The 26388-nt window shown below is 42.6% G+C and overlaps 1 protein-coding gene across 8 annotated transcripts in view; it reads right to left on the reverse strand.

The window, feature by feature from the left end:
* The window catches only part of LOC101287605 (nebulin-related-anchoring protein), a 74619-nt gene that overhangs the window by 34942 nt on the left and 13289 nt on the right, over positions 1-26388 (reverse strand). For 4 of the 8 annotated variants that reach the window (XM_049697028.1, XM_049697034.1, XM_049697032.1 and 1 more), the window contains 15 exons: positions 26194-26298; positions 24774-24881; positions 23955-24059; positions 23064-23171; positions 22667-22771; positions 19237-19344; positions 18153-18269; positions 13186-13293; positions 12031-12135; positions 7804-7902; positions 6458-6562; positions 5031-5138; positions 4688-4789; positions 2905-3102; positions 2204-2308 (listed from right to left, as the gene is read on the reverse strand). In XM_049697028.1, coding sequence (XP_049552985.1) covers positions 2204-2308; positions 2905-3102; positions 4688-4789; positions 5031-5138; positions 6458-6562; positions 7804-7902; positions 12031-12135; positions 13186-13293; positions 18153-18269; positions 19237-19344; positions 22667-22771; positions 23064-23171; positions 23955-24059; positions 24774-24881; positions 26194-26298 — 1686 coding nt within the window. The remainder of the gene's footprint in view (positions 1-2203; positions 2309-2904; positions 3103-4687; positions 4790-5030; positions 5139-6457; positions 6563-7803; positions 7903-12030; positions 12136-13185; positions 13294-18152; positions 18270-19236; positions 19345-22666; positions 22772-23063; positions 23172-23954; positions 24060-24773; positions 24882-26193; positions 26299-26388) is intronic. The other 4 variants (XM_049697033.1, XM_049697029.1, XM_049697031.1 and 1 more) reach the window with 3 other exon arrangements.

Raw genomic sequence — 26388 nt, forward strand, 5'->3', positions numbered from 1 at the left:
CCTTCTGTGAACGCTGTATGTTACCATGAGCCCTGGGATGGAGCCGTTTCATAAACCTAGATCTGACATAGGAGAGCGAGGTGGAGGGAACTTGGACTTTACAACCATGAATCCCAAGGTCCAAATCTCCCCTCTACCTATTCGGCTTCACGGCCTTGGGCACATCACTGGATCACCTGAGCCACTCGGGCTTGGACTGTACGGTGTGGAAAACAATAGAAGCTGCTTCACTGAGGGTGGTGCGGAGGCTTCCATGCCACACTTGCCACGAGTCGAGTCCCTGGGCAGAGTAAGTGTTCACTATGCTCGCCATCACTGTTATTCACGGTGCCGTCAGGATGACCCAGGAAGTATCAGCTCTAACGAAGGGCAACGCCAAGAGTCACATTCAGCAGGTGGGTGGCAAGGTGGGATTTGCCCTCCCAGCTCTCCGTGTTCCAGATCACTGGGCTTGTCTTCATCATGTTGCCATCTCACAGCCACCATGCAACTGGCAAAATTTGAATGTGCTAATTCTGTCCCCCCACGGGGACTTCTTGTCCTTCCCGGAGGCTGGCTCCTCTGGCTTTTCCGTTGGAGTTGCCAGAGTTGATGGGAAAGGAGGCTGCTGAGAATGGCTTATGGAAGCAAAAGCTTCACGTGGTAGGGAGATCAGAGACGAGCAGAGCCCCCAGTGCTGTCAGCAAGAGGGTTGTCGATACTAGTCGAACCCAAACTAGGGATTGGAATATGGAAAACTCCAAAATTTCTTCCCTTCGGGAAAAAAATGAATCTGCAAAAAATATTCCAAAGAGACTTGTACTTTTTCTTTCTCATTCCAGTGTGTTGAATGGGAAAACTCCTTCCCTACGTAATTGAAGGAAGTCACAGTGCCCCTCCCATGGCTGGAAATTCCCGGGCAACCCAGCCTCTGCATTGGTCAAATCGTAAGTGTGTAGGGAGGAACCAAGAACCCACCCTGCCCAGGGCAGAGCAGGGACATGAAAAAGGCAAAGGAAATGATACCTTCTTGCCCCTTAAGGGGCTTGAAAATTAGTCAGTATAGGCAGTGAGACAGCAACGGGCATTCCTAAGGCAGAAGGTCCCCTTACTGCACCCCATCCAAGTCAAATGGGGTTCGGCTTGCTCCACCTGGATTTCAGTTGGTCTCAGAGAAGTTAAGTAATGAGAACCCTCCTTATTTATGCACTCTAACTTTCAATGTGTTTCTGTCTGAGAGAAGGATGCGTACAGTTGAAAAATGAGAATAAATTACAAAACGTGTTTTGGGGATTCAATTTTGTTTAATAGTCCAGAGCTGGAGCATTGGACCAAAATACTGGGTACAGATCCCAGCCCTGCCACTTACTGAAATGTGGTTTTGTCTCTCACCTTTCGCAAATGTAAAATGGGGATATTACTAGAATACTACTAGCGTCTACTCACATAGCAATAGTAAATGTGAGCGACAAATGAACAATAGGTATGCAATACACTCAAAGTCATCAATGAATGATAGCAGTGGTTACATAATTATTACCAGTCCATAAATGGCAGCTGTTATCGTCACTATTATTACCATATGCGAGAGAAATGCCAACTCAGCCTTCCTGGCACCGAAATAAGAAACCCCTTTGAAGATCCCAAACAGAGATCCCGCAATAGTCCCATTTCCAAACGAAATGTCCTTCAAAAGTCCTCCTCTGCCTGCTGCCAACGCCAGCTCTACACGGTATAAAGAGAAGCACAGGCTTGGAGCCACGGGGACTTTGTAGAGCATCCTTTCCAACGTTCTCATTTTTATAAGAGAGAAAGAGGATCGGCAGTGTTGAGTGACTTGCCCGAAGTCTGCAGTGAGTTTAAGGCACACGCACCATGAGAATGCCGACCTCCAAACACCAGATTCTCTGATTCAGAAGGAATCACACACTTCTTACACAACAAACATGTTTCCTACGTGACTAACTGTATATCACAACCGTTCTGAACGAGGCTTTGGATCCAGCTCCTACTTTTAGTTGGCTTCTTACAAATGCCTCCCCGGGAAGCTTAAGGGTATGAAAGTTAGTTCAGGGTGTGCTATGCATGCAAAATGAAGACGTGCTCTCTGAGTCTCACTCAAAATAAGCCTGGGGATGGGGGAGGAATCAGAGGGAAAGGTGGCTCTCTCGGTGGTGACTTGGGCTGAGAGAGACTAGAAGCTGGGGGCCTGGGCTCAGGTTACCTCGCTGACCAGCTGCCCAGCCTTCTTGGCCTGCTCCAAAGTGAGGCTGCCTTCCGTCAGCCACCCAACGCCTTTCGTCCACGAGAGGTCGGCCTTGTACTGCAGCTGCAAGAGAAAAACCAAGCTCTAATCAGACACGTGGATGCAGGTGGGGCAAAGTTAACGGGCGAGTTAGGAAAGCCCTCGATCCTGTATCTGTCTCTGTGGAAGAGCTGCTCTCCGCTCCGTTATAGTCGGGCAGAACTCTGCTTGGGGGTGAAGCCACTGGCTCACCTTGTAATCAGAAGAGGCTGTTCTACCTTAACTCTGAAACACCTCACTGCCTTACCAAAAAGAGGGATTTTCGCCTAAGGATCTTATCTGCCAACCTGCTACACTGCCCAGATGTACTTTTTAACATTTACCAGATTTACCATTTTCAACACTTGCTTCCTCTTTGCTCATCCCGTTACCGACACATCTTGACTTTCGCAATAGCTCTGAGCCCCAGTCCTCCACCCTCTAGTCTCCACCGTCTTGACTCATTCTCTATCTCTACCTCCCCATCCATCCTCCCTGGGCCTGGCACATCTCCAGAAATTCTTCTTGGTCCTCTGAGTCACCTAATAGACTCATGCACAGGTTCTAAATCACTCTGAAATTGTCACTGTATCCAGTTGCAAGAGATGCGTGGGGAGAACTGGCAAAGGGCCAGGGCTCACCTCACTCTGCAGCCCATAGGCTTTCTTGGCCCAGCAAGTCTTCATATCTTCAGGCAGCACGGTGTATCCATGCAGTTTCTTCCTGTAGCCCCGGTCACTGGCCAGAGCTTGGGCCTTCTTAGCGTGCCTCATGTTGACCATGTCCATGGGCAGGTGAAAGTGGGTCTTACTCTTTTCGAAGCCTTTCTTGTATTCAACCTTGAACGCACCAAAACACGCTGTATTACGTGAAGCCTGCCTTGGCAGGAGTGATGTGAAAACACCGGAAAGTAGGCCAGGTTTCCATGAGGAACTGGCACTCTGGACAATGGTACCTGTCTGTCCAAAGGATGTGACCCAAGTCTTGGCTCTGTAAGGTGGTGGCACCTGGAAACTGAGGTCTCACACTACTTTGTCTCTGGGAGGAATGCCTCCTAACTCTTTTTCCCCAGTTGCTCCAGGAAGAGAACGCTCTACCTGTGGTTTCTGTAGAAACTTTAAGAGGCAAAATAACAAAGCTTGGGCTCCAGGGCTTTGTCAGCTAGAAGACCTCTAGAAAGTCACATTACCTCTCTAATGGCTCATTTTCCTTGGAGGGCTATTGTGAAAAGTAAACAAAAGAGTAGCTCAAACCCACTTAGCGCAGGGATGGCACAGAGCAAACACTTGATAAATGTTAGCAATGAGGATGGATGACGTGATGATGGTGGCGATGGTGTTTCTGGTGATATGGTGATAGTGATGGTGGTATGGTGATGGTGTGATGGTGAGGAAAGGTAGTACAGCAGAAGCAGCACGGTGCCAGTTAGTAAGAGTTCTAGGGTCTGATTCTCCACTCCTCCACCACTACCACTGACTACTACATGACTTTGGGCAAGTCCATCCTTTTTGGCCCCATTTGCTCCACCTGCAAATGGGAAATACCAATTTGTTCTCTGTCTAAACTGAAGCCAAATGCTTCATGACTACGCACATCATAGGGCTTGTTCTGTAGGCACGACCACAATGGTGACCCAGATGCCAACACTCTTATTCTATTTCAAGCCCTGGGTCCTTCATGACTCATTAGGTAATTATATCTGACTGCATCATCAGAGCGGCATAAGCTGACCTCACAGCGTAGAGCAGGCCATCGTAAAGCAGAAAACCAATGCCCGTGCTTCCTTTCTGCCTGTTTGGCATTGACAACGAAGTCTTAATTAGAAACCAAGTCTGACCTCCTGGCAGAACTTTCCTTCCCCAAAGGCTTCTGGTAAGTGACATTTACCAAGGTTAACCTCCAGCCACTACAGTTGTTTACAAGCAGTGTCATTCTGAGTGGTTGGAGCCTGGATGCCCCAGTTGGTGGCTAAACATTTTGAATATCGTGTGTGTTCGGACGAGAGGATTCATCCAGGACATCACCTCAATAAACAGGATGCCTCCTGTCTAACTCTCCCAGTAGAATTAAGCTCCATTAGGGAGGAACCAGTTATGTGCTGTTTGTTCTTACGGCCCCAGTGTCTCACACCGTATCTCACGCAGAGTAGTTGTTTAGTAAACACCCGCAGAGTGAATAGATGTGGCCGATCGTCTTGTACCGTGAACAGTAGATGACGGTCCCCGACCACATGCTTCTCATCTACTTTAAAAGAACAGTATCCTTTGCCAAAATAAAGAAAGAGAAAACACTTCTCATGTAAGCCAGGAAAGAAATTATAAGTGGAAGTGGAAAAAATAACAGTCTCCAGTGAAGCAGGCTGGGGGAAAACTTTCAGAGCAGCACAACTCTAAGTGAAGCTTTGGGGGGTAGAAAAGCGTTTACCTCACTGCTCATCTTGGCAACCTGCAGGGAGTGCAGAAGCCTCGTGTCTGTAGTTCCCAGGACTTTGCCTTTTGCTTTTTCATAATCTTCTTTGTATTTAATCTTGAGAGAAAGAGGAAAGTCGACTGTGAGAGAGGAACTTTGCCATCTAAGGGGCTGTAGTTTAACAAGTGCAAAGGGAACAAATCTAAAAAACCACCTTCCAGTCTTTCTCGAACCCAGTGGAAGATTAAAGTATAGCGATGTTTACAATGTTAACAGTCATTATTTTTTTCTGCGGGACCACTGACGTTTCACCGGAACAATTTCTTATGCATTTCTGAGTTAATGAGAGAAAACCTACGTTGCTAGCAAGCTCTCCGGAGGCTTTGGCGGCCAGCAGAGACATGGCATCCAGCTTCATCTCAAATCCCTTCCCCTTTGTCTTCTCCCAGCCTTCTTTGTACTTAACCTGACAAACAAGAAAGCAGGTGAATGGGAGTCGCTATCCAGAGTCCTGCCAAAAGTTGAACAGAATTTTGTTTTTTCAATAACAAAGTCTTCTTCTGTTTACAGACCAGAATTTTGGCTGTTATCAAAGTGATAACATCAATTATTAACACAGTTGATTCCCTCACTATAGGGTCATGCGGGGCAGTGCTAATGGGAGGGGGCAAAGAGAAGACCCATGGGTTCATCCTAGCGCTGTTGTTTCCTGATCATGTGACCTTGGACAAATCACTTTACCTCTTTGGGCCTCAGTTTACCGTTTGAAAAAACAATATTATATTATCTGTCTCAGGGTGGCTGTGAGAATAAATTGTATACACGAAAACAGATAACCTAAGCACGTAAGGTGCAACACGGATGTAAGTTATTATTATTGCCATGGTAGTAACACCTGACTCTCTCTATCTGATACCAAAGCCCAGGCCACCAACTGTGTCTCTGTAGTAAATGCCTCCAAGGGGTTATAACAACTGAATAATTCCATATGTAAAGTGCCTATCCCAATGCCCCGCACAGAATAAGCATATGGAAAAGGTTATTCCTTCTTATTTATTTTGTTTTATTGAAGTATAATTAATTTACGATGTTGTGCCAGTTTCAAGTGTACAGAAAAGTGATTTAGATGTGTATATGTGTGTGTGTGTGTGTGTGTGTGTGTGTGTGTATTCTTTTCCATTATGGGTTATTACAAGATATTGAGTACAGTTCCCTGTGCTATACAGTAGGCCCCTACTGTTTGCCTATCCTATATATAGTCGTGTGTATATATGTTAATCCCAAACTCCTAATTGATCTCTCCCCAGCCAAGGTTAGTTCCTTTTTACGTTCTCCTGACCTACAAATCCCATCTAGAATGAGAAGCCTAATCATAGCCTAGTTGTGACTCCCGGAAGCATCTGGTGATTAAGATTGGTTTTCTTAAAACTTAAATTTTACCTACACAGCAAAGCACCAGCTAGAAGTCATCAGCACGATGATGATACTGATGATGAGGTGTGTGTGTGTGTGTGTGTGTGTGTGCATGTGTGTGTGTGTGTCCCAGCACACATCATACATGTGCATATACAGTGAGAATTCAATTGCTATGATCCATTGAGCCCCGTGAACTACCACATGCCATGAGACAGCAAAATTCAAAATTATAACCTGATGGGCGCCTCTGATGAACCTCTCCATGGACAGAATAGCCCCTGGTCCCTGTTTTGCTGGACCATCCTTGCATCTTCATTTCCACGTCTGTGCGCAACCCTCACCACGATCTCACCGACGCTGCCTGCTTACCTCACTAAACAATTCGGCATTGGTTCTGGCCTTCACCAGCTGAGGTACATCCTGTGGCAATGTGTAATTCAACTTATTTTTCTCATAGTCAGCACGGTAATTCACCTGTGGGATTTAAAATAAACCTGCAGGGTAGCTGCATGTTTTTACATGGGCAGAGGGAGAACTTTGGAGAGAACACTCTCTTTTTGTAGGCCTGCAGCCGAGAAGGAGTTTCCGGAAAAGGCCTTTTACAAGGAAGCCTGTAATTTTAGGAGTGTTTTAAATTAACAGATTGAAGACCAAATGAAAAGTCAGACAACTCAAAGCCATGCTCAAAGGTATAAGTTTGCAAAAGATTTCCCTGTGGCTACCTCACCCACTGCTCTCTGAAGCACTTGAGGGTATATGAAACTTATTTTTTTAACTTGCGGCAGTTCTGAACCTCTTGCTATGTGCAGGGCAGATACTCAAAGAGTAATTATCTAATGCCTGCCCCCATTGGAAAAAAGCCATCTTAAATCACACACAAGAACAGCCAACCAGACATTATATGATTCTCAGTGGAAGAACACAGCACCATCTGAGAAGCAGTCTTGCCCCCAAATTAAACCTGAACCTGATCAAACCTATAGATCCAACCACTATGTTACAGGCATTTGGAGGCCAGAGGAATACATGAAGTCCACAATGGGATGCAGTCAGCAAAGCTCAGATGTGGGAAGTGTTACAGGACAAACAGTTCAAGTTCTTCAACAAACAACTTGCAAGAAAAGAAAAGTGATAAAGAGGAAAACGTCAAGATGAAAAGAGTCTTGAAGACACATCAACCAATCACAAAGTGTGGACCTTATTTGGAGCCTGATTCAGACAAACTGTAAAAAACAATTATAACCTTATGAGACGATTGGAATGCTGAATGCCACCTGGACGTTGGTGATGTTAAGAATTGTTAGTTTTTTGGTGTGATATATTAAAATTGTATAAATACATTTTAAATTATTTTTATCTTTTAGAGATTCATACTAAAATATTTATAGATTAAATTATACAATACTTAGAATTTTCTTCAAAATAATATGGAGGGGGGAAGTGGATGGGCATATAGAAGCAAGACTGGCCATGAGTTAATAGTAGTTGAGCTGAGTGATGGGTACCTGGTTATTCATTATGATATTCTTTCTACTTTTGAATGTATTTGAAATTTTGTATAATAAAACATTTGAATCAAAGAGAGTCATCTCATGGTTGTAATAGGACACGTGTCACCATCAATGAAAGTCAAATCTTTGGGGAACCAGATATCCAGACCCTGCAAAGCAATTACAAGTCCCCCATATCCAGCTGGGCAGGGGCAGGTCACTTACATGACTCAGTTGCTGGGCGTTGATTTTGGCTTGAACAATCTGAGGGGTGTTGGTCACAGAGCTGTACTTCAGCTTGTCAATGCTTTGCCTGTAGTTGACCTGGGTAAAAAGAGGCAAAGAGACACAAGAAGTCATTTGTACTTTTCTCTAAGATTTACTTAGCTCCCTCCCGCTCAGCCCTACAGAGCCATGATTCTCAAATCAGCAGAGAAAGAATCAGATTCCATTTGGAGACCAAAAGACACTCCAAGCCAACAGATGGAAAAACAGTCCACTGAGGACTGAGTGACTTGAACAGGCAGCTCATAAAAGAGGTCAACTAAATGGCTGGTGAACGGAGGAAAATGTGTTCATCCACATCGTTAAATCAGAGAAAGGTATTTTAAAACCTACAGGCTCCCGGCTAGGCCCTTTAGTCAACTAGGCTTTCGCTCTGTTTGTAGCATTCAGATCACCATCAAACACCCCATGCATGGTCTTCATGACTCTGTTTAATTGTCCAAAGCCCAGGGCCTCTCCCAGTATCCCACACCGTGTGGCAGCTTCTTTAGGCCTAGCTTCTGCCTAAGACCTCCATACCCCTTCCCTGCATCCCCACTAGCTATTGCCAACTCTGTCCAGACCTCCACCTACTGCCTCTGGCCATACTCTGGCAGCTGGCTCTGCCCTCACAGGGGTAGTACTGCAGCCAGCACTGTACTTTCCTACCGTTTTCTGTCTGTCTAAACTAGACTCTGATGTCTTTGCCATTCTCTCTGACTGCTGTCACCTCCCTGGGTGACAGCCCACCCCAGTGAGTCACAGACCACTAGCTGGATGGCACTAGGCTGGCACTAGTCAGTGTTTGGCCTCATTGTTGGGGAAGTAGTAAGGAGTGGTGGGGACTGGGGCGAAGGGCAGCAGCTACCACTCAGCTGTAGGAGATGGCAATCCTGAATCAAAGTGGGGTTCAGAGTAGACAGTCTAATTACTCCAAAGAAACCAGAAATCTATATTATTATGTAAATTCTTACACTTTTTAAATGCTGGAAAATGGGTTCAATATTATAATAATGGGTTCAAAAATAGTTCAATATTTTAAAACCCAGTGACCCAAGTGAAACAGACCCAAGGACCAGTTGATACTGCATCTCTTCCTTGTATTCAGTCCATTCTTGCCTGTCCCAACATCAGCTAATAATAATTATGGCTAAAAAATAGCACTTACTATGCGCCTGGCACTATTTCAAGTGCTTTACACATATTGATGTATCTAATCTTCCCAACCACTCTGTGGGTGGGCACTGTTATTATCCCTACCTCACACCATGAAAACAGGCACAGAGACCTGAAGTGACTTGCTCAAGGTCACCCAGCTAGTGTCAGAGTTAGGTTTTAAATCCCAGCAGTTGGCCTCCCAAAGTGGCTCCCAGTCTACACACTATAAATGTGGTTTGCCAAAGCTGGTGTGCTTGGAACTGTTACTTGTTATCTTACAGATGGGCCGGCTGTTCCCTATAGCCCGAGCTAACTTTGTTTAGAGAGGGAAATGTATTCTGACTGACAAATTAGAAAAAAAAAAAAAAGACTTACAAATTAGCTTCTAGAACAAGATCTAGGAAAAGCAGAGTGTTCCAGATACTGGGCCACAGAGTCTTTTGTTGGATTTGAAGAAAAAGGACAGCATTGCTTCAAGCTTTTTAGTTAATTATTCAAGGAGAAAAGTTTTTGTACATTCTGAGTTTTGGACATGGGGTATTTAAGAAAACTAGGAAATATGAAGTCATTTCAATGTTAATCATTAATGAGATTATACTACAGTAGCTTCCTAATGCATTAAGTTAGAGGGAAAATTATCATCTCATAATAGAGTCTATTAGAATTCAGAATTATGCACGATAAAATGTCACAAAACTGTATTTTTTAAACGGCACATTCCTTCCTGATAATGTTACATTAAGTATGTTGCAGAGCACAATTACTTTCCTCTGCAGGACATAATTAACACTCTGCATGATTAATTATATCTTTGCAACATCACGGATGCTTGGTCATTGCTTCAGTCTACTTTCTGAAAGGTCCCTTTGCTGAGGGTAGAGTCTCATTTTTAATGCTATTAGTGTTTATAAAATCCATCTGAAGGGAATGCTCTCTAATGAAGGACCTGTGCTTGTTTATTTAAATTCATAGCTACTTGACCACCTTTAAGACTACCAGACAGAAATAGAGACCACAAATCTTCTTGTAAATGGATTCCCCAAACTTCCTGAATACTAAAGTCCCTTCATTAAGGGTGGTAAATTCAAATTCACACAGGAGCCGGGAAAATAAAGGAGATGAAGGTGATAAAAGCAGCTGCCACTCCTTGCCAGGCAATGGCTACCATGCAGGAACTAGGACCACAGTCCCTATGTGAACTCTCACAATTTCTACAGATTGGTTCAAAACCAATTTTTTTTCAACACTGTGTGGCCAAACAAAATACCTCTGCAGCCTGGATCTGGCTCATGGGTTGCCAGTGTGGAAACTACTTCTGGTTCCAATTAATATTTCTAATCCAGTCTAGTTTTAATTCACCTCTCCGACTTCCCCAGGAGAGCTGACTATAGTCCAGGTGCCTGGTTTGATCCACTGTCTTATACAGACAAACGTAACAGCAAGTCCTGTTATAGTGGGAATACAAAATTGTAGAGCGCTCTGTTTTGTTTGCGCTATGAAACATTTTTTCTAGAATTCTACTGTGAAAATTGGCATTCAAATTTTACAAGATGCACTTGATCCCTCCAGTTTCCCAGGTAATGTACGCAGCCAAAAGAGAAACTTGGCTTTGGTAGCCGAGTTTAACCTTGAATTTCATTAAGGTGAAATGAATAAGTCAACTCGAGCAAACTTTCTGGGAAAAGGAAAAGCAAAATGTAGGCCTTTTATATTCTTCTACTTCCCATCCCCTGCTTTATCACACGTTTGATAAGCCCCTTTCATCCATCAAATTATCATTTGCCAATGACTGGCCTTCTTTGTCCTGTAAACTGTTAGACGCTGGAGATGCCCAGCTGAACCTGACACTGCTCCTACTCTGAGCAAAAGGGAAAGATGCAGAGACTGATCTACCAATGGCAAAGCCCAAGTCAACTGCTGAAGTTGTGCTGATCCCAAAGGAATGTCAAGGAAAGTAGCTCTGAGCATCCAATTAACATGTCGAACGATACATTAAATTATTGATTGATGGGAGATAACTTTCACTGACAACCATGATACCAACTCAGTTCTAAACCACCTTATGTACTTTTAAAATAGTAGATAACATTTACCTTTTTCTTTGTACATTTCTGTATTATCTAAATTTTCTGTAATAAACATATAGTAAAATTCTTATAATTAGAAAACAACAAATGTAATTAATTATACATATTTCATTGGAGACAAGCCAAACTATAAATAAATAAAATCACTGTTGTAAGAAATTAGTGATACATATTATTCCACCCATATTTCCCGAGCACTCCTGGGGAAAAAACTTAAGTCAATGTTACCATTTCCTCTCAACTTATAGCTATTTCAGTTTACTCCCTTTGGTCCTTAAACATACCACACTCCAAAACGTTAAAAAAAAATCATCATTGTTAGGGAATAATTACTTTCATGTGTCCAGCAGCACACACAGTCCCCAGACTCTAAGAGGTGAAATGGAACCTTAGGATTTTCAAGATGAAACCAGAGTTGTCCCTGCCTTATGTTGGAAATCTAAGAGTTTCCAAACATGTATATATGGACTTCCTATCAGAAAAGAGTTCCCCTTTCTCAGTCCCTTCCATCTCCTCTGAACTGTTGTATCTTGTTTCTTTCCATCTTGCTGCCTAAGAATCACTCCACTGGGACTTCCCTGGTGGCTCGGATTCCCTAGGAATCCGCCTGCCAATGAAGGCGACACAGATTCGATCCCTGGTCCTGGAAGATCCCACATGCCGCGGAGCAACTAAGCCTGTGCGCCACAACTACTGAGCCTGCGCTCTAGAGCCCGCGAGCCACGACTTCTGAAGCCCGAACGCCTAGAGCCCGTGCTCCGCAACAAGAGAAGTCACAGCAATGAGAAGCCTGCTCACCACAACGAAGAGTAGACCCTGCTCACTGCAACTAGAGAAAGCCCGTGCACAGCAACGAAGACCCAAAGCAGCCAAAAAAAAGAATCACTCTACTGGAGGGAAGGGACAGGAATAAAGCAGAAAGGACTATTGGAAAAGGACATACATCTTTCAAGGGAAGCAGTTTCATTGTTGTCTGATAGGAAGGAGTAAGGGTGGCTGGGTAGTTGTAGTCGACAGCATTATGTTTGTAATTGGCCTTGTAGGCAATCTGAAACACAAAGAAAAAAACAAGAAAAGAGAAATTAGTCCCCTCTCTCTTTTGACCTTGTTTGAATGTCATAAAAGCATCTTTTAAAAATAACCAGAAACAAAATTAATTCAGTTTCATCACCTCCAAGGAAAATTAAATTATATTCACACTTTTGTTTTTAATTAATTTGAATTCTTCTTCTTAATTAATCTAAAATTAGTTAATGTCATCTGTAGTACATTTATTTTATCTTTCTTATTAATCATGGAACCCCTTGTAGTTTTTTGTTAAAAAGAAGCATTTGCAGACAAGTATGTAACAAAAGAGCTTCTTGGCTAACCCCCAGAAAATCAATGAAAAGTCAAGAGTCTTCAGGGTATTTAAAAAAATTTTTAAAGGTCAAATTTGACATTCTCAAGTAGAGGAAATTTGACGTCTGTATGTTTTAATAACGAAATCAGTTCCTTCTCAGTGTCCTTTACCTCCAAGATTTACAATTTGGCATTTGCAAACCTGTAAACTGAATTGACAAAGCCAAAGAGAGATTAACAGATCACATGCTGTTGGGAAAAGAGGGTCCTGATCTATTTTGTTATGCCAGTATCTTGAGCAGTGCCTGGATACAGGAAGTTTTCAATGAACACTAAGATTGAATGAATGAATGAACGAACCAATCAACCAACCAACCAACCAATTCTAAATAAATCGCAATGCTTTGGAAATCTGAAGCATTTCACATGAGAATTATGCTCATCCATTTCTCTTTATCTCTCAGAAACTGAAAGTTTTTCTCACACTGGATCAATCACAATAGATCTAAGTCCTCTTCAAAGCAGAGAAAGTTGCGTTTAATAAACTGAAGCTTTTAAAATTTTTCAAAGATTTTTTTACCTCGCCTTGGTTGCACTGATTAACATTTACAAACTCTTTTGGGTCAATCTTTACACAACAAAACACTGATTTTTTTAAAAAGGAGGTTGAAAAAGAATTGGCTGAATTCCTTGTGCCCCACCACTCTCCACACCAACAGACTCCCAGGACCTGCAGGCCCTTCACAACAGGACTCACGTTGCTTGCCAGGCTTCCAACTTTCAGAGCATGGAGCATCCGTCTGTCCATCCCAACTCCTTCATAGTGGCCTCTCATGTGGTTCTGGTAGTTTTCTTTATATTTATTCTACATGGGAACACAGAACCTTCAACAAAAGCATTCTCTCCCCAACTCGTTGAAGATAAACTACTCATCTGAATGCACTAATCCAAAACATAAATGATTAAATAGAACCTATTTAAGTATTCAGTGTGTCTCTGAATTAAAAATAAGACAAACTTAAAAAAAAATAACTTAAAATTCAAGAAGTTGGGGTGAGACAAGCACACAAGAAAACATAAGATCTGATGCACCCAGACGGCACAAAACGGACCTGATTTTTTTTTTTTTTTAACATTTTCAGTTGTAAATATACCAGATTTTTCCAATGGGAAAACCCATTGCACAGGTGTGGAGCTTTCCAAGGACAAGCACTGATCGTACAGGGGCTGCATGCAAGCCCCATGCTGGGGGCTAGTACACATCACTGCATGCTATTACCTCCAGTTCTAAGTATATGAGGAATAAAACCCCAGCTTTGCCAAAATCTGTGACGTATACATGACACATTGGTCACTACCGCAACCATGTGACATAACGATGTTATGTCCCAAGTGCAGCTTACCAAACAAAGAACAAAACAGGAGGACAAGAAGTCATAAATAAGAAAAGGTGGGTAGCTTCTAATGAAGCTACATTAAAATCACCTCCCCTGGGAGGCCATGGAGTTTCCAGGCACTGAGAGTATTCCAACAGAATACTATTACTCTGCATCAGACACAGTTCTACTCATCTCTGTTAACCTTCACACGCGCTCTATGAGGAGGAGGGAATTATTATCATTCCCATTTTACAGAGGGCAAAACGGCTCCAAGAACTTAACGTGCCCGAAGTCGGCCACTTGGCTAATTGTGGAGCCAGGTCCGTCAGCTCCAAAGCTGGTGCTCTTAACCATGACATTTATGCAGAAGACATTCCTTACTGAGCCTCACGAAGTCCCAAGTGATTTTAAATTCTACTGTTATACGCAGCTAAGCAGAAGTAAAATCTAATAAGAACCTGCAGTATAAAAAAACAAACAAAAAAACCAACTAATACTAAACTTTCTTTGGGTTATTTGTATGGAAATATGTTAATATAAATGTATCAGACATTACATGAAGTTTCTAAAAAACTTATATGTTCTGGTATAATGTTATAAGTCATAATTCTAGTTATTACTTTAAAATGTATATCTCAGAAATAACTAAATTTCCTTGTCAATTGCATTATTACGAACTTTCATCAAATCTTTAACCGTGGTCATTTTTAAGTCTTTTGCCATTTACAGACAGTTCTGGGTGTACTCTGATGTTTTCACAAAAATGTTCCTATAAAAGGGTTTCATCTTCAAGGAATTCATGGAAAAGACTCTGACAAGTACAGGTTTCTGGTAACTGATTATACTGCTGAACTGAATGAATAAGCATTTTCAGAACTCTAATGGAAAACTGATGAATTCATAAAAGTGCTAACAAAAGATCAAGATGAAAAAAAAATTAATTACATGGGACTGAGTGAACTGATGATTATAATTTTTGTGACTTTCTGTTTGAATTAAAAAAAAAATCTCACAAGGACTCAGAGGAAAAAATATACAAATCAATTTCCACTGCAAAGTAAAGGAGCTGTTGCAGTGGAGGATCCCTGGACTGAACATCAATATCATGACATACTATGAGCGTGTTTCGTGTTTGGTAATTGCAATCATTGTTGCTTTTGTTGCGGTCATCCATTTACAATGCTTGGTGTCAGTTTATTTAGCTCTTGTAAAAATAAAATACAATGTGTGTGTGTGAGTTGTGAAAAAAAATTGGAATTAGTAAAAATGAGGGCAACAACAACAACAAAAAAGAAGTAAAATCATATAAACTAGTCCTTGATGTTCTCAAGGATACATCCCCAGACTCTGAGAATTTCCAAATCTGCAAATGCCACTCCAGCATATATCTGCTCACCTGTAAGATGGGGAAATAACACCTGGCTCCCTAGGTGACTGTGCAGGTTAACTGAGATCTTGTACTAATTTAAGAAGCACAAAGTCAAGTTGAGAGGGGACGTTGCATGCTCAGCCAGGCTCCCTCACCAGCATTCACCAGTAGGAGCCAGATACTACTATACACGAAGGATGCAAGAGGACAAGTACAGCCCTGAGGGCTCAAGGTCAAGTGCATGCCAGGGGATTTAACACTCCATGGACCAGCCCCAGCAGGCAATCTCTATCAAAAGTCATAGTATTTGTGCCTCAGATGCCATGCTTCTCCAAGACACCCAGATACATTCACGTAGACTGTCTCTTAGGAGACCTAGAAATTAAGGTCGTTAAAAAAAAAAGCCCAAACAGACGTGTAGGCATTAAAAACTCAAATCACTGGTGAATTTTGAGATCTTGCTCACATTCCTGAATTGAGGTGTTTCACAGTAGTTGATACTATGACCTTTACTACTTTCCAGATCCTTCTTATACTTCACCTTGGAAACCAAAACACCAGATGCACAAGAGAACCAAACCCGAAGTCACTCTTGAAAATGTCACCAGGACTCGACTTGGGATATTTTTAGAAAACTTTCAACCCAAGATTTTAAAATACCAGGCATAGGATACTGTAGGTTAACAATATGTTTTTTCCTTTCAAATAGTGATAAGTAAATAATCAGTTTGGTTCTGAATATTAAAAATATACAGCCCCTTTCAAGAGTAAATACTTTAAGATTTCATATAGCTCAAAAAAAAATGGCAAAATGGTTTTAGATATCCAGACAGTGGATACTCTTGCGGACAGGTATCTGGACTTCTGGTCATGTCCTGTTTCTTGATCTGGGTGCTAATTACACAGACGTGTCCACTTGTGGAAATTCTTCCTGTTGTACACTTATGATATATGCACTTCTCTGTATGTATACTTAAGTAGAATTTAACCAAAAAAGTTACTTTACAAAAGAGTGTAATAAATGAGACCACTCATAGATGCAAAGTGTCTTCTAATTTTAAATGGCTAGTTGAGCTCCCCTGGGTAGCTAGATATAAGATGTGAGGCCACAGTTACTAAATAGACTCCAAGTTATCCCAGGTAGCTGGAGAAGGCAGCTGAAGGGTGGTTACCATTAATAGAGGCCTGGCTGGTTTGTCTTACTAGATAAACATAAGAGCAAAAGGAAATGGAAGGTTCCCTTGTGACCGCTTACCAAAGGAAATGCAACTTGTTATCATATCTTATAAAACATTTGGTGGGAATATGACTTTTAAAGTATGCAAGATGCGGGCTTCCCTGGTGGCACAGTGGTTGAGAGTCCGCCTGCCGATGCAGGGGACACAGGTTCGTGCCCTGGTCCGGGAAGATCCCACATGCCGCGGAGCGGCTGGGCCCGTGAGCCATGGCCGCTGAGCCTGCGCATCCGGAGCCTGTGCTCCGCAACGGGAGAGGCCACAACAGTGAGAGGCCCGCGTACCACAAAAAATAAATTAATTAATTAATTAAGTATGCAAGATGCATTGTAATGCTTACAATATGATGTAAAATTTAAAAAGTACACAAAACTGTATATACGTTGAATTCTAATTCTACAAATGTATGTTTTTATATTCATATATTAGTTTATGATATATTCACATAGAAAGAGGTCAAAATGGTAACAATGTTATTCCTGGGTAGAACTACATTATCAGCGGTCTGGTTCTAGTTCTGTCCCTAAAAGTCTATCTGAACCAGAACAAGACACTTTACTTTTCCAAGCCTATGACAAGCGAGGGCCTAGAGACTGCAAAGATCCCATCTAGATCTAATGGTCTCTGAGTCAAAAGCAAGGTTCAGCAAACTTTTTCCGTAAATGACCAGACAGAAAATATTTGCCCCTTCGCGGAACATCCCATCTTTATATCAACTCTTGTAGCTTGAAAGCAGCCATAGATAATATGATGTGTTTCAATAAAACTTTATTTATAAAAACAGGCTGTGGGCTGGATTTGGCACTCAGGCCATAGTTTGCTGACCTCTGGCCTACAGCATCAGAATCACGCGGAATATTTGTTTAAAATGCAGGTTCCAAGGGCTCGGCACCCATCTACTACTTCAAAGTATCTGAGGTTGCTGATGAGGCCCAGGAAATGTCACCCTTGTGATTCTGAGCAATTAGAGCACCACAGGTTAAGGAACACTTCGGGGTAAAAGACTGACTCTTAGGGGTTAGAGAAGAAAAATGTTTTAGGAAATTTGCATATCCTTTTCTGAGTTTCAGATAACTTGCTAGGTGAGTCCTATGAATAGCCTGCCAAGAGGCTGACAACTCAAATGCCTGCAGGGTCCCGACAGGCAATGCAAACAGAGAAGCTGCTATGAAGAAACTCCAGGACTTAAAAAGGATGTGGGGAGCTAGAGGGGAGATTTCCTTGCCAAACAGTCTTAGCAATTATAAAAATCGTAACCACTGGGTAGGCCAAACAAAACACAGTCTCTGGCAGCCAGGTCAGCCTCTAAGGCGAGGGGAATTCACATGGTACACACAACTTCTCAGAAACCTGACTACAATAATGAGAGAATGAAGGAGGTTCCACGTTCAAAACGTTCCCATCTTTGATTTCCGCTCTATAAGAATGACATATTGTTATAAAGCTTGTCTCCTCCAGTATTCTGGCAACTAGAAATGTATTGCTGGGAACTTGGGAATATTTATAGCCCTGTGAGAATTCTGGGAAGAAACTTTTGAACCATCAGAGAAGGATTTAATTAGATTGATCCTAGGCTCTCTTGTGAATTGCTTTTTATGGACTATTCGTTCTTTGGGAACTGGTAACTCATGTGTAGTTTATGTGGTGTTACACGGAACTTTTCCTTCTGGGGTCGCCCCTTCACTGTCTGTCGGAGATAAAGGAGGTGACAGCACACAGGTGAAAATGTCCCCGTACGTACCTCACTCACAAGCTTGTTCACGCTCTGAGCCCGCTTGAGAACCAGGTTGTCTTGGGCTGGGAGGGAATGATAGTGTGCAGCGCCCTTCATCTTATTGAAGTCCTGCCTGTATTTTATCTGAAAGAAGCACACAGAGCACCTGGAGTTGTGGTTTTCATGCTCCATGAGAGAAGTTACTCTACGCTTACTTCACATTTAATGTCAACATTTATTTAATAGAATTTTCTGGAGGAACAAATAATCACATGGGTTTTTCCTCCACCGAAGTCCATAAACCACTTAGCCCCTTTTATATTAACATTTTACTGCCCCCTTTCACATTTTTTACACTTTACATTCTAATTCTGCATGAAGAAAGGTCTCAAAATGATCATAGCTAAAGGTATAATCCAAAACCCATTCTGCCCTTGGTTTTAACAATCATTTCTCATCCAGCCTCCAGTGATGAATGTGTCCTTTACTTCCCCTCTCAGGGCAGAGTGCACTCTTCTAAGGAAATGGGTAATAACTGAATAGTAACAAAGTAAAGGAGAAGGGCAAAGGGGGTATGAAATGAACGCCGGGCTTCTGATTATAGACCAAGTTCAAGTTGGTGTAAGATCTGCAGTGTGCTTGTCACTTTACCAAGTTTAATTATAGCTTCTCTTTCAAGGACTGCCAACTGGTTAACATTCTGCAAATAAAAATCATTTTATCAACTGGGTTACACCGAGTTTGATAATCATACGATTTATTTTAATCAGCTATTCCTCTGAAGTGCTCAATTTCTAAGATGGGTTATTTTGCAAAGACTCTCCTAACCCCAGCTTATCTAGCGGGACCAGTATGTGCACTTGCTTCAGCTGACTTCAAGTAAGTTGTGCGGCTTGTCCATGTCAATCTCCTTTGAAGCAGATAAATGTGACCTAACAGCATGAGCTAAAAATGCAGATGTCAGGAATTTGGATAGGAATTGAGGGCTAACATTCTGCTTTGACTCAGCCCTGATAAATTTAACTGTACATAGGTTTCAGTAAGCACAGCCTTCAAAGTCTCATTTCTCCTTCTTCTGTGGCTCTGTGGGTCGCCTCAATGTGGCACTTACATCACTAGCGAGTTCGTTGGCTTTCTTGGCATTCTGATAAGCCGGGGTGATCATGGCCGGGAAGCTGCCCTTTCCTCTGCGCTCGCCATACTCTTCTGAGTAATCCTGCTGGGTCAATCAAAAAGTTTAATCAGTAATGCTCCCCTCCTGGAATGGGTGGGGGATTAGCAATGATCTCTCCTACAGCCTGTTCCCATGGAGGCCCGTCCACCTTGGAAATTCCTGTGATCACCCCTAAGAGCAGTAGCACGTGGTCGTTAAGGTGGTAGACACTAGAGGTAGACCCAGCACACAGTCAGCACTAAATAAATGGTAACTGTTATCATCAGCATCATCATTTCCATCAGACAAATCAAGATACTCTGTGAGTCTCCTAGGCTCATGTATTTTGGAGTATTCATTTCTTAAATGACACCTGGAAAGTCCTTCTGTCTTCCAGTAGTCTCGAATGCCACCGTTCTCGGGCCCCTTAGCAGATCTATGCAAAGACACCTTGATATTCCACATACTGTCTCCCGCAGTGATGGATTCATTTCATTTACCAAGAAAGATATATTATGTAACTATTTGAATTTTTGTAATTTGGCTGAAAAGACTTCACACTGCAATAAGATGATCTCAGCTGGGACCAAATGTATATTTCAGACTAAGTATTAACAATCTGAGTCTTAATTTCTTCCTTCCTCCTCCTCCCATCACCCAGGCTCTCCCACAAAGGAGAACCTTCTCTCTCACAGGACTGTCATCACGTTACTAGTGTAAAACTTCCCCAGCAACCAGAGGTACTTCAAGACTCCGTCAGATGCTACCTTCTCTCCAGGGAACTCCTCCCTCACTCCCAGCCCCACCCCAGGCAGAATCAGCTGCTTCCTCATCTGTGTTCCCACAAATCTGGAACAGCCCTTAGTGTGCCCCCTTGGGCTCATGACTCCATCTCTCTCCGGCCTCCTCCAAAGCAGGGGCCTTCCCTGCTCCAGCATCACGGTTCAGAGTCCAGCACACATACTCTCTTAAATGAAATAGTTGGGTCAAATTAGAATGTCCAGGCTTCCTTTTCATCCAATAATGACAACTGTTTAGCCTGGGTGCTCCTTTATGCTTGGCTGCCAGAATGTTCTGGGCCAAATGTAGTAAGTGAAAAAAATAATAACAAAGACTCTCAAATTCTTTGGTAACCTCCTTTTGCCCATTCTGCTTTACAGTTTGGAGTTGGCTTGTAGCTTCATTTTAACTTCTGTGCTTATGTGAATATATATTGTGTATGTAAATCTTTTTGAGACCCTTAATCCTATTGGGGAGTTGACAGGTTATAAATAATAGGTTACATGGTATAGTCCATTAACGTAAAAAACTACTCATTAAAAAGAAAAATGGGGACTTCCCTGGTGGCACAGTGGTTAAGAATCCGCCTGCCAATGCAGGGGACACGGGTTCGAGCCCTGGACTGGGAGGATCCCACATGCCGTGCATCAACCAAGCCCGTGCGCCACAACTACTGAGCCTGCGCTCTAGAGCCTGCGAGCCACAACTACTGAAGGCTGCGCGCGTACAGCCCATGCTCCGCAACAAGAGAAGCCACCACAACGAGAAGCCCGTGCACCGCAACGAAGAGTAGCCCCCGCTCCCCGCAACTAGAGAAAGCCCGCGCGCAGCAACGAAGACCCAACGCAGCCAAAAATAAATAAATAAAATAAATTTATTTAAAAAAAAAAAGAAGAATGAATTGTTTGGTCTTTTAGGCACTACAGATATTTATAGTGTATCTGAGTGTCCGCCTGCTTCTCTATCACTCCCTCCTACTCGCTCCCTGGTGAGTCACAGTAAATCACAGTGAAATGCCACAGGATATGGAGTCCTCTCGACTGACAGCTGCTGGCAGTGCGATCGAATGACACCCACTTTGATCCTTGTATTTGTTATTATCATGATTGGAAACTTCAATCAAAATGTCGTAATAATCAAGGTTCCACTATGATACTATGAAGTTACATTTCATCACTGTGTATAGACAGGTCTAGATACACACATGAAATTATATGCGTGTGTTACAACTAGTGGCAGATAGGATAGTCCAAATTTAGAACAAAATACTTCTTGCTAAATATGGAAGCCAAATATTTTTTAAACTGACTTTTAAAAGTTGTCCTGAGCATTCTAAACAACATATTTATAACATGAAACGAATAAAAACGTATTTTCATTGAGTTTTAAGCACTGAGAGACCATTTAACTGACGTATCATGAAATTTAATAAAATGGCCTTTTAAATTCAAAACCAAACATTTTTGCTCAGATAGACATTTGCAAAAGGGTCAAAACCTATCTTCACATGCATTTTAAGTTTCACATGAATATATCCCCAATATAAGCAACTTGGTTTTCTGAAGAAGAGAAATAAGTTATTTATTTCCTTTTATAAATTATGTATATTGAATGTCACATAGGTTGTAAAGTCTACCCAGTGCCAAAAAAATTTAAACAACTGTCAAATTAAGAAAGAAATATCACCCAAGCCCACCGAATGCACCCTTCCGGTCACACGCTTGGTCTTCCAACGTTGTTTACTTACAACCATGAAAAAATAATGTTCCCTTTTTCCCTTACAACACCTGTCTAGTACCAGAAAATCAGAGGGACGTGCAAATAAAATTAGCTGCAATTGTCACTCAACCTTCTTACATCCTGCCAAGATGTAGCTCATTTAAGAAGTGAAATTGAGGGCTTCCCTGGTGGCACAGTGGTTGAGAGTCCGCCTGCCGATGCAGGGGACACGGGTTCATTCCCCAGTCCGGGAAGAACCCCTATGTCGTGGAGCGGCTGGGCCCGTGGGCCATGGCCGCTGAGCCTGTGCTCCGTAACGGGAGAGGCTACAGCAGTGAGAGGCCCGCGTACCGCAAAAAAAAAAAAAAAAAAAAAAAAAAAAGAAGTGAAATTGAGAAAAAGGGTTACTTTCTCTGGCATACTGCTTTATTTAGCAACCTAGACAAGAAATTCATTTTCTAAGAAAATGAATGCTGCTACTCAGTGAAGTGCTCAATATTTTTCAAGACATGCATTTTGATCCCTTTTGTGCCTATGCAGTGACAGGCTAAACACAGCCAGTCGTAGTCCTTGGGACTTTTCTTCAATGAATAGATGAGGATGCTTTATTCCTGGCAAGCCCACCATTTTGATATAGGTCCTTTATTTTTAAAAAAGGAAAGAAAAAGTGCTTAGAATCTGTTTTCCTAAGCAAGTCAAGTTGAGCCCTGTGTAATTGTTTGTTTGCTACTTTCAGGCTTGGAAATTCCACCTTCCATAAATAGGGCAAAGAAAAATCACAGCCCAACCCCTGATTAAATGGTCATAGGTTGTGTCACAGGCTAGAGGGCTGCCAAACTGAGAAATGACCATCGAAAAGGGTCTCGCAGGATGTCATTTTATCACATACCTGGCCATACTGGTCCACATATTCCTTTGTCAATGTGCCCTCAGCTCCAGCCACTGGACCAGCCATTCCCTTCGTTTCTCCTTGATATTGTTGATGGTACCTCACCTATTTGAAGGGGAAGGATAAATTTAGCCTCTTACGCACAGGGGTCAGAACAGTAAAAATGAACGTCTTGTGGAATGTTCTTGTTCTGCTTGGATCTAGGGAATGTGTCTTAGACATAAAAGTGCCTGGTCATTGTCTTGGTAAAACTGACTGAAAACTATGTAGGAAAGCGACTTCCTGTATCCACGGTGCAAAAAAAAATGGAGACAAGGAGACAGGAAGTTGGACTCGCCAGACCCAGGTAAATTTCTGCTTCCTTCCCTCCCATGCAAACATTGCCCTGGACACTTACATCACTTGCAAGCTCATTGGCTCTTCTGGCTATCTGATAAGCAGGCGTGGTCATAGCAGGAAAACTGCCTTTCCCTATCTGTTGTTTATAGTCCTCTGTGTATCTCACCTGGAAAAGGAAAACAAATTTTGAATCACGTGCCACCATCCCACCATCTCCCAGGCAATCTGACTGAGAAGCCCTGCTCAGGGCTCCCATAGCGCCCTGCACGTCTCCCGTCCCAGCTCTTACACAATGTAGTTGGCTTAGAGCTTGATGGACCCTGTGTATCTCATTTACCATTTTATTCCCAATACCCAGCTCGCTGCCTGATACATGGAGATGCTCAATGTCGAATTCGACACATACTTGTGAGCACCTGCTGTGTACCGGGGGTGAGGTCAGGCAGCGCAAGAAGGCTTCTGCCCTCAAGGAGCCGCCAGTCAAGTCTGGGAGATGAAAGGCTTCTCAACCCAAGTCAAGTGGAAGCCACTTGTTAAGCTGAACCTGGATTCAAGTGGGAAGTGCTTAAACTTCCCACTCAGAGCAATACTAAGTTTCCAGTCTTAGTATGCCGTGGAGCAACTGGGCTATGAAAAGGCAAAGGGAAGAAATTCTTCGGAAGTGATCTCCTACAATTTGCAGTGACAAGGAGAGACTTCTTTAAGATTAATCAGATATACCTGGTTTGTTACTAATACCGTGTAAACTTTTCTCTCTAAGGAAAAGTTTTTGCAAGGTCTGTGCTGGCTGCCAAATCTGACCCGACCATCCTTGACCTTAGAAAGTTCTTCCTGGCCCCCGTACAGGATTGAGATGCCGCCTGCATTCTCCCTGCCTCTTCCTCCACGTAAGGAAAGAATGGGGAACCTTAAACGAGAATCACTACATCTGGCCTCCATCATTTCTTACATCACTTTGAAGCTGTCCTGCCGTCTTGGCCCGGAGAAGCTCGGGGGTATCCACCACTGTGCTGAACTTGGAGATGTGTTCGTCATGCCCTCTCTTGTACTCCACCTGGTGAGGGGACAGCATAGAGTCAAGGTCACACCCAACAGCCTTTGTAGGACCTCTCCTTGCGGCTGTCCTGAAGCTACACCATCGGGCAACACTCAACGCAAACATATGGCAAGTCTTTCTGGTTTGTTCTACGGGCTCCTCTCCAAAAAGCATCAATGCTCATGTGTTAAGTCCAAGAGAGTGCCAGGAACTTCTAAACGTTAACAAATATTCATTCATCTCCATAACAATCACATAAGGCAAGACTATGATTTTCCCCATTTTACTAAAGAGCAGCTGAGGAACAGAAAGGTTAAGTAATTGGCTCATGGTCCCACAGGTACTAAGTGAGAAAGCCAGGGTTCAAATCCCAACATTCCAGCTCTAAAATCTGAGCTCTTAACCAGCAAGTTGTGCTACTCTTCAGGAGGTTCCACCATCCACTTAATAAAAATCAGTGTCCTTAATGCTAACACCACCACAAGAAATTATTTGGTCCAGTCTTGTGGTGAGCTACATGGTCTTCTCTCCATGTGATAGATGTGGCCCAAACAAGGCACAGAGAGTGAATGATAGGGAAAAGATAAGAACGTAGTTTTCTCCATAATATCACACTAAGGGTACCTACTGCTCCAAAGCACCCTCCTTTTGGATTTTATCTGAATCAATCCCAGGGGTGCACTAATGACAAACATTAGCGTAATCAATGGGAATAAGCACTAAGACACTCACTTGGCTGGCCAGCTGGTTGGCTATCTTGGCCCTTTGATGAGCAGGTGTGATCATGGCTGGAAAGCTGCCCTTGCCCCGCTGTTCCTCATGGTCTTCTGTGTACTCCTGCTGGTCAGACCAATGTCAGCATGAGAACCAATATGAAATCCAATGAGAACGAACAAAACTGCAATAGCAAGCATCATCAGAACCAATGCAATTGGATGTATAAGATACTTGGAAAATATTTCAGTCACCTGGAATAAATTTGAAAATGTTATTCACTTGGTGATTTAAACAACACCTTCAAGGCTGAAGAAAGCATATTTCCCAGGTCAAAGGGTTTCTCCTTCAATGTTTATATTAAACTATGTGGAACCTGGCACAACCCAAGGGATGCCCTTTAACTCAAAGACTTGTATGATAATGCAGCAATTATCATGCAGAAGACTTTCTGGTACTAGAGACAGTTCTACAGCACTGGGAGTGAAACGTCTGCTCTTTTCTGCTCCTAACTTTTGAGTATCTCTGATGGTCTGTTTTCCACCTTAGCAATTGTGTTTCTGTTGTCTTCTTTCCATTTGCTAAAGAAAAGTTACTAAAGACTAGCAATATTTTCCAGAGTGGTTTCTTCAAAGGGCAGGTGCCCTGGGTGTATGGAGAGGACTAGAGGGTACTGTGCGCACATCACTAAGGATTTCCATAATCTGGGCTAAAATTGCCTTTTCTACGATGCAGACCTACTAAGATCTCTCTTATGGTGCTACAGGTCAGAAACCTAAAACAGGGCATCAGGGCTGATTCCTTTTGGAGGCTCTTGTGGAGAATCCATTTCTTTGCCTTTTCCAGCTTCTGGAGGCTGCCCGCGTTCCTTGGCTTATGGCCCCAAACACTTTTGACCTCTGCTTCTGTTGTCACATCATCTTTTCTCTGACTCTGACCCTCCTGCCTCCCTCCTTATAAGGACTCTTGTTACATTTGGTCCACCCTAATAATCTAGGATAATCTTCCTATCCTTACCTTAATTAGGAGTTTGGGTTTAGCAGATATATATAGTAATATATAAAATAGATAAACAACAAGGTCCTACTGTATAGCACAGGGAACTATATTCAATATCTTGTAATAAATTATAATGGAAAAGAATCTGAAAAAGAATATATATATACATATAAACGTATGTATATGTATAACTGAATCACTTTGCTGTACGTCAGAAACTAACACAACATTGTGAATCAACTATCCTTCAATAAACAAGAAAAATCCTTACCATAATCATATCTGTAACATCCCTTTGGCCAGGCAAAGTAGCATATACGCAGGTTCCAGGGATTAGGACATGGGAATCTTTCGGGGAGGGCCAGTATTCTGTCTACCACAATCTTAAAATAAAGGAATATTCAAACTAATTGCTAAAGTAACTTTCCAGGGCCCTTACCTCACCCAGTGACTTCTGAGCCTTAGCCATCCTTACGACTTCAGCATCTGGCAGAGCTCCTGCGCACCAAGCATTCCCTTCCCCATATCCAGTCCAATAGGCTCTCTATAGAGGAAAAACACAAATGTATACAAACACACACCCCACACATTTGCCTGGTAAGATCCCCCTACCTACTCCACCCTCCCGGCAACA

The sequence above is a fragment of the Orcinus orca genome, chromosome 14, assembly GCF_937001465.1.
Source record: "Orcinus orca chromosome 14, mOrcOrc1.1, whole genome shotgun sequence".
Classification (NCBI taxonomy): Eukaryota; Metazoa; Chordata; class Mammalia; order Artiodactyla; family Delphinidae; genus Orcinus; species Orcinus orca.